The following is a 7786-nucleotide window of genomic DNA, read 5'->3' as shown; positions in this document are numbered from 1 at the left end:
ATCCTATTATTGGTGAAAACCAATTTGGGGATCGTCGTTAATTCATTAAGGTCTAATATAATTTGTCTAATTTGGATTTCCCGCAGGAGAAGTAATTGGGAACTATCGTTAATTTTGTTATTACTCAAATCTAATTTTTCTATTTTCTTAGTCTTATTAGTTGAACAAACGTAATTATCAGTGAATGTTATAAAATTGTGTCGTAAATGTACAGATTGTAACCTAGGCAGACTATAAAGTAAATCACAGGAAAGTTCATGGATGAAGTTGTTGGATAGCTTGAGGAGTGTCAGGGAAGCAGGCAAGGAGTCGGGGCTGATGGTTCGGAGGTGGTTTCCTTCCAAGTCGAGCTGCAGCAGGTGGTACAACGAGGTCAGGGCTTGCGACTTGAGCTGCGTTACTTGGTTGTTACTCAGTGACAGGCTCGTCAACGTTTCTTCCAAGTGGTGCCATTTAATTTCAGGTCCTATGTACACTATATTGTTGCTAAAATAAAAGCGAAAATATATTAATAAAATTAATCAACTCTCCGGGTAAAAGTTTAATAGAATTTAGTTTCAGAACTTGTGCTTACTTTTGCAGATTCAACCAGTTTAAAACTTTTAAATCTTTTAAGCCCTGCTGCGGTATTTCAGTGAATTCGTTGTAACCGAGGTCTAAAGATGCTAGTGTACCCGCCATGGAACTGAAAACGAATGAGTTTTATTAAATGTTTCACTTGACTTTTAATTAAAGTTCTCCAAATAGTTGTTATAAAGTTTTATTAAAATGTAATTTACCTAAATGCGTGCATCTCGATGTAATGTAATTTGTTAGCGACTAAAACTAATGTTTGCAATCTCAATCCGTCCAGCGCGCTCTCTGTCAGCACTTCTAGGTTAGACATGCTTATATCTAGATGTTGCAGCTCTATTCGGGGCCATTCTGTAAGAGAAGTTTAAATGGGTACATAGTTTTGAGCCGGACTTAAGGACTTACGGAGGCGTACTATTTCAATTAAGGCACCCACTTGGAACTTATAAGCTCCCTTACGTTAAACGTTTGCTATGAAATAAAACTTGGGAATGTTATTGGCTGCCTTAATTGTCTTGCCAACTATAAACATTTATTGCACGTGAAGCGAAATAACAGAGACGATTTAATTTTAAAATATTTGAAAACACGTAATAACAGTTTATCAATTATTCCGCAAAATGAACTTTATATTGTTTGAAAACTACATTAGCGAGTTTGTAAGCCACAATTTGTAAATATTCGTTTAAATGTTGTGGGTTTATAATGATATTATTGGTACTTGACAGGTTGGTACTCGGTACCTGCGTTGATGTTTTTTGTTAATTTCCGCGCGACTTAATAATACATAAAGGTTGTTTTGATGAGTTCAACTATTGCGTATATTGATATCTATAATTCCGTGGAAAGATAAATATTTAAATTCGCATTCAAAGGTCATTTAAAGCAATTAATTTGAAATCATATTAAATGTTTAATTTATGGTAAAACATTTACTGAACAAACAATTCTACGTATTAGGACATTGTAGTAGGTACCTACTTACTGGCAAATTTACAATTTTGATGGCATTTTTTATACTGTTTCTACATACCTGGAAACCTGTGTAATGGCACGGCGATGCAGGACATGTGGGCCACTCGGCAGGAGCAGAGCGGGCTGCCCGCGCAGGGCTCCACCCGCTCGGGCGCCAGCGCCCCCGCCAGCGTGCATGCCACCAGCGCCACCCACTGTAGCGCCCATCGCGCACATCCATGCCCCAACACCATCACTGCCAAATAAATAATAAACTTAATAATCTATACTATACTAATATTATAAAGCTGAAGAGTTTGTTTGTTTGTTTGTTTGAACGCGCTAATCTCCGGAACTACTGGTCCGATTTGAATAATTCTTTTTGTGTTGAATAGTGCATTTATCGAGGAAGGCTATAGGCTATAAAACATCACGCTATGACAAATAGGAGCTAAGCAGAGCGGGTGAAACCGCGCGGAAGTAGCTAGTTCAATTATATTGACTGCACGTTTAGCGCAGTAGAGGTTACCGTACGAAAAAAATATTTGCGTAATCCACAAATTGTTGTTTGGGGTGGTGTGATGTGTTTGTTAATTTACTTAAATGTTTGTAAATGCAATCACGGCATAGGTGGAAATAATTTAGTATTAAGCAAAAATATAAAACAAAAATGAATTCTTTGATATATACTCCTGAAAGAAAAAAAACACGACTTGATTGTTAAACACGAAGGTTAATTTATTCTAAGTGAACCGTGTTGCGTAGATTGTTAATTGGTTTTTAAATTGCAACTAAACACTTGGAGTGGTTCAAAAAGGTTTTATGCCACTTTAACTTACTTTAGTTTATTTTTACAGTGAAATACAGATACATACAACATAGCATAGGTAAGTTGAATATCCAGACATAATTATACACAAACATTTGTGCTCATAATATTTATCTTTAGATTATATAAACACATGTACAGTGTATGGAAATTGAAGGCACGATGAGAGCGGCCCACTGCACCACTTTGTATCACCATAGATTTTCAAACTGTCACAACTACCATTAAAAACACATCTATCACTATTTCATACTGCAGTTATAGGCACGACAAAGTATACAATTTATTGCCTGTTGTTTCCAGAGTCTAAGAAATTGCAGATATTTTAAATGGAGTTCAAAATAGGATAGGAAAGATTGTGATAAAATTATTTGAAGCATAAGTAATATTGGAGTTCTAATTGTTTAGCTGCAAAAGTGAGAAATCGGTGAACTTGCATTGTAGAATATAGTGTTTTAGAAGTAAAAAATATGTATGAATAAGAATATTAATCTTTTTATCTCTTTCTGATAAAAGTCTTCTCTGGTCGATTGTAACTTCTGTCGAATATTAAAAGAGGTTGTCTCTCAATACGGTTCGGTGTTCAATGAGACGTCTTGGTCACCTGCATCGATCTAAGCAACTTAGTTGACACCAGTTAGTTTCTCAACTACGAGTGTACGGTATACTTACATTTTATTAATTTCACCACAACTGTAATAGAAAGAGAACGCTATACAGAATGTAACAAAATACCTGTATACATCAAGAAGCACTGAAGAATACAGGTTGAATAGAATCTCTAGACAAAGTTTCACCTCAAAATACGTTTAAAAAAATTGGTACCAAATACTTGGTGTAAACGTATCACAACACTACAGGGGTCACTCGCTAATATTACGAAACATTCCTTCTGTAAATCTGATCGCCTAGTACCAGAATCTACCTAATTTTGATGTTCGGTTTCTGGAATTTTATGTATTGGAAAAATTCATAATTTGGAACCATGAAAACATGAGTTTAAAAAACCCTTCCTGTATTAATTATTATGTTATCTAGAAACCGTGCACTTGATATGTATACCGCTTTTTGTTACACCGTGTATAAATTGTATAAATAAAGGTAGGTATAGGTATCCTTACTATCTGAACGTCAACTCTAGGTAATTAATAGACCAGCGCCAGCGTTTCCAATATGGCCAAACTCAATCAGCGCGCAGATATCGATAAAAACGAGTTTATTTTTTACGAAAATGGTATTTTTATGATGTTATTTTTATTTTTGGTATGTTTATTTTGACTATATTTTATCGTTTATTAACAATATTTGTGACTCGATACAGCATAAAAGGGAATGATAAAATGTTTGTATTGGGACTTCCTTTATGCAAACCAAAATTATTAAATCCAGGATTTAAACTTATGAGTTTAAATCCTCCGTATTCCTCCGTATGCGGAGGAATACATAAAAAATCTGTATATGACGAATGATAAATAAACCTGACGGAGTAAGCATAAGTATACAACGTGACACCTAATTTTTACCAGTTACAACAGTTTTATGCACTAGGGGCTAGCCTATTGATTTGTATTTAACAAAGATTTTAGAAAGACTTTATCAACATTACAACTTAAGACGGGATATAATTTACCATGTTTATTAATGTCTAAGAGTTTCCGATATTTCATATCACGATATTAATAAACATGGTAAATATCCCGTCTTAAGTTCTAATATTAGTGTTAGTGACCATGTCAGTTTAAAAACTTATATTTACTTTACGATATCATTTCAACAATAAAGTCAATATCTGCCATTTGCATCACACATTAATTTAATAAGCAACACCTACTTGATTTATTGATTTTCGGTTTGTAGTGTAATTAGATTACATGGATTAAGAGCTCGAGGCGAAGACCGAATAATTGTCTTAACGTTTGCCACGTTTTGTTATTAAAGAATACGGATTCCTGTGGGCCAACACATACTTATGACTTATGACACGAAGCCATTTTAGTTTCTGGTTAAAATGTGTTATGTTCATCAACCTGTGACAGTCCACTACTGGACTGTGACTTTTTTTCATAAAAGGGTTTGTCGTAATCTCGATGTTTGGTAGGTCGTAGTCTGTAAGGTTCAGGTTTATCAGAAAACGCTGCTACGTAGTCTCTGCCTACGCAGTCTGTTCTTTATTTCAATAGCCTTTATCACTTCTAGTTCACATTTTTAAGAATAAGTATTAACCTCTTGTCTATCGGTATATGATACATAGTAGAAAACACATTGTGTCTCGTGTAGATCTGCATTCTAACATACAACGCGTTAAATATCTCTGGTTTTACCCTTGGTCTTTTAGATATTTTAAATCCCTTGACAGATGACATTTACAGAAGTCGAACGAGTAAATAAAAGTCATAAGTTTTGACATAAGTAATTTGTCGAACGATAGTGTCAATGACATTGTCTCTTCTATTCAGTCGTTCATATACTGTTTTACTTAGGATTAAGTACATACATACATTATTCCATCTAATATATCTTAACAATATTTATTGAAAGAATTCTCGATCAAGACGTTTCTTACTCGTTCTTCTTCATAACAATTTATTCTTTGGTCAGCCCACTGCCCCACTCAATGTCGGAAAATTTTAAGTCTTTCGAAGATTCAGTTAGATATCAATATTTTACGTGGGAACCACTTATAACTGCCATGCTCACCACTTTACTAGAGGGTGAAGCCATTTAAGAGGTATAAGTTAGGGACACGACTTTCTTGGTTAAAAATTACGACAGACTTCAAACTACTGTAACGCCTCAAGTGTTTCGGGTGTCCATGGGCGGCGTCGATTGCTTACCATCAGGTGATCCGTCTGCTCGTTTACCGGTTATACCAAAAAAAAAATAATTTGAGTTCATTTGTTTTTTATAACTGTTATGTTTCTGTCTATTTAGTGAATAAATACAACAATTTACCACTTATTGCTAAGCACTTTACTAGAAATAGCAAATAGCTAAAGTGGTTTAAAGATTATCGGCTTATTGCAATGAAGCGCTTGTTGCTCTCGCTGTCCATTGGTCGAGTTTATAACTGACCAGTTAACGTTTATCTACTCTTAACAGATTTAAACGTTTATTGGTCGGTAGTATTAAAGCTTAATATGTGGTTAGCTACTATGAGATACTAATTGGTACTTTAGGTTAGCTGCCTACATTGTTCATCACTGGTAAAGATGCTAATGCATTAAACTATATTTTTCATATACCTAACATACATATTAATAAATGGAAGAAAACGTATGTTCTTATATCCAGAGATACTCACGAAACTGAAGAGTGATTATGATACTATATGTCACTCTTATAATTAATATTATGTAGTCTACTTTTTACGCCGTAGGTCAAATCAAGTATTATTTTAATTCAGATAAAGAAACTAAATCATGGTAGGTGAAAATTGTATAGGTACAGACATAAATATGACTGAGTCCAAACGGGAATTAAACTCAAAAATGTTCCTTTTTAATCCAACTAGTTAATAGACAACAAGAAAACCGATGAGGAAACAAGCGCGTATTTCTAAAAACTAGTTAGCAAAAACAGAGTCGTTATCAAGTTCACTTGTTTTATTTGTCTTTATGGCAAAATATAAAGAGAGTCTACTACCAAAGCCTTTTGAAGGCCCTATTATTTTTACGAAAGCTGTAATCTTATACGTAGTCTGTCCTCGCAACTGACTCGTAATTTGCACGACAAGATAAGAAATCTAGATACTTTCTTTTTGTCTCCATTCTGTACTGGGATCGGCTTGTAAATCTTTTGTAGGCGAAATAGAAACGCTGGTACAAAAGAAATGTTTCGCTAAAACGCCCATAGTTTGGCGAGCCCACTCCAATTCAGTGTAAGTATTGTATTATTAAATTCAACGTCTAGTTATGCCAAACTTTTGATTATCTCGGCCGGAGTTTGATCTTATAATCTTCTTCGTTGAAATTGAAATATTTTGAGTATATTATGGGGTAGAAAGAATGCTTCGTAAAAAAGTTTTGCGTGTTTTAATAAAATCTATTATTTCCTATATTATTTGAACGGATAACATTTTGTAAGAAGGGTCTAATAAATTAATTAATAACTGAGGTTACCCATGGTTACCATTAATTATGGCCTAAGTGGTTGGAGTAGAAGCTGATGAAATTGATGAGAGACTTCTCGAATTCGAAGATAAATTTCTCTCTCTCTCTCTATCTCTCTATCTCTCTCTCCCTATTGCCATGAAGTGCAAAGACTTTTTGCTATATTTGTTGGGACTTGGAAGAACGATAAATATAAAAATGAACAGAATATTTATAGGTACAAATATACATTAAGTATCTATAGAAGTCATAAGGATATAAACTCCTTCATTATAATGAGATTCAGAACACAATTTGTGAACCATAAATGTGTCTACATAATGTATGTCTTTCCGAAGAATTATACCCTTGACATGAGATTGTGTTAGTATAACATATTTCAGTACTTTCCCCGAATTCTTACAAGTCAAGTCTAGTAATTCAGAAATCGAAATTCTTAGCAAAGCACGTTCTAAGATAAATGCTTAGTCGTATATCGTGTGCCGCCAATGTTCATGTAGTTTTACCGTTTTCTTGAACAAAATTCTGAAGCTAGTGTTTTTTTATCGAAATCACTTAGATTATGAAGATAGAAAGCTGAACATAAAATGTTAAATTTATTTAAAAACTTCATTTAGATATAAATGACAGACAGAGAGTTCAAAAATGTATTAATACTTTTCTATTATTAAATTTCTAATACAATATCGTTACCGTACTTGATTATGACAAATAAATGAAAAAAATAAAAGCGTAGATGATGTTCTTTTATTAATAATCACAGAAAGATAAAAGTTAACATTTAAATATTTTCTGTTATTCAATTTCAAATATTGATAATTCTCAATCACAAATGTATGAATGTTGAATATGTATTAAAATTGCGATTCCATTCAACGATGAATCTTAATATTGGCGTGCGAATGTTCAATGTTCAATCAGAATACGTGTGTTCACTGTAAAAATCCAATACTCGTAGTTGGTTTAGGTTACAATATGATATTGAGATAATACAAAATCGAGAAATACAGAAATAGGTACTTTCACGAGACGGATTTATCAACGAACTGTATTGTTTAGTTATGTATGTACATTTACTAACTGAATTCAGCGCAGCGAAATACAAGATCACTGAGGATGATGTGAATAACACCGTTTATTCTGTCCTATCAAAGTCAAAGTCAAATAATTTATTCCTATTACACCATAAATACTCAGGTACTTTTGAAACGCCAACGAATAAAGAAATAAATCTGTCAGTCTGTCCGTCAGTGAAGCTAGGTGCTCGTTCCAAAGTGTAACAGACACATTACTTCTAAGAATGATTTTTCCAAGCAAGTCA

At 33.7% G+C, this 7786-nt stretch overlaps 1 protein-coding gene across 1 annotated transcript in view; it reads right to left on the bottom strand.

Moving 5' to 3' along the window:
* The window catches only part of LOC126912553 (phospholipase A2 inhibitor beta-like), a 1933-nt gene extending 152 nt beyond the window's left edge, over positions 1-1781 (bottom strand). The window contains exons 1-4 of the mRNA XM_050705140.1: positions 1607-1781; positions 780-924; positions 575-685; positions 248-486 (exon numbers count right to left, since the gene is read on the bottom strand). Of these exons, the coding sequence (XP_050561097.1) occupies positions 248-486; positions 575-685; positions 780-924; positions 1607-1781 (670 nt within the window). The remainder of the gene's footprint in view (positions 1-247; positions 487-574; positions 686-779; positions 925-1606) is intronic.
* Positions 1782-7786: the final 6005 nt, after the last annotated feature.

The sequence above is a fragment of the Spodoptera frugiperda genome, chromosome 26 (genome assembly GCF_023101765.2).
Source record: "Spodoptera frugiperda isolate SF20-4 chromosome 26, AGI-APGP_CSIRO_Sfru_2.0, whole genome shotgun sequence".
Lineage (NCBI taxonomy): Eukaryota > Metazoa > Arthropoda > Insecta > Lepidoptera > Noctuidae > Spodoptera > Spodoptera frugiperda.
The sequence above is the reverse complement of the archived record's forward strand: the minus strand, read 5'-3'. Positions and strand labels throughout refer to the sequence as shown.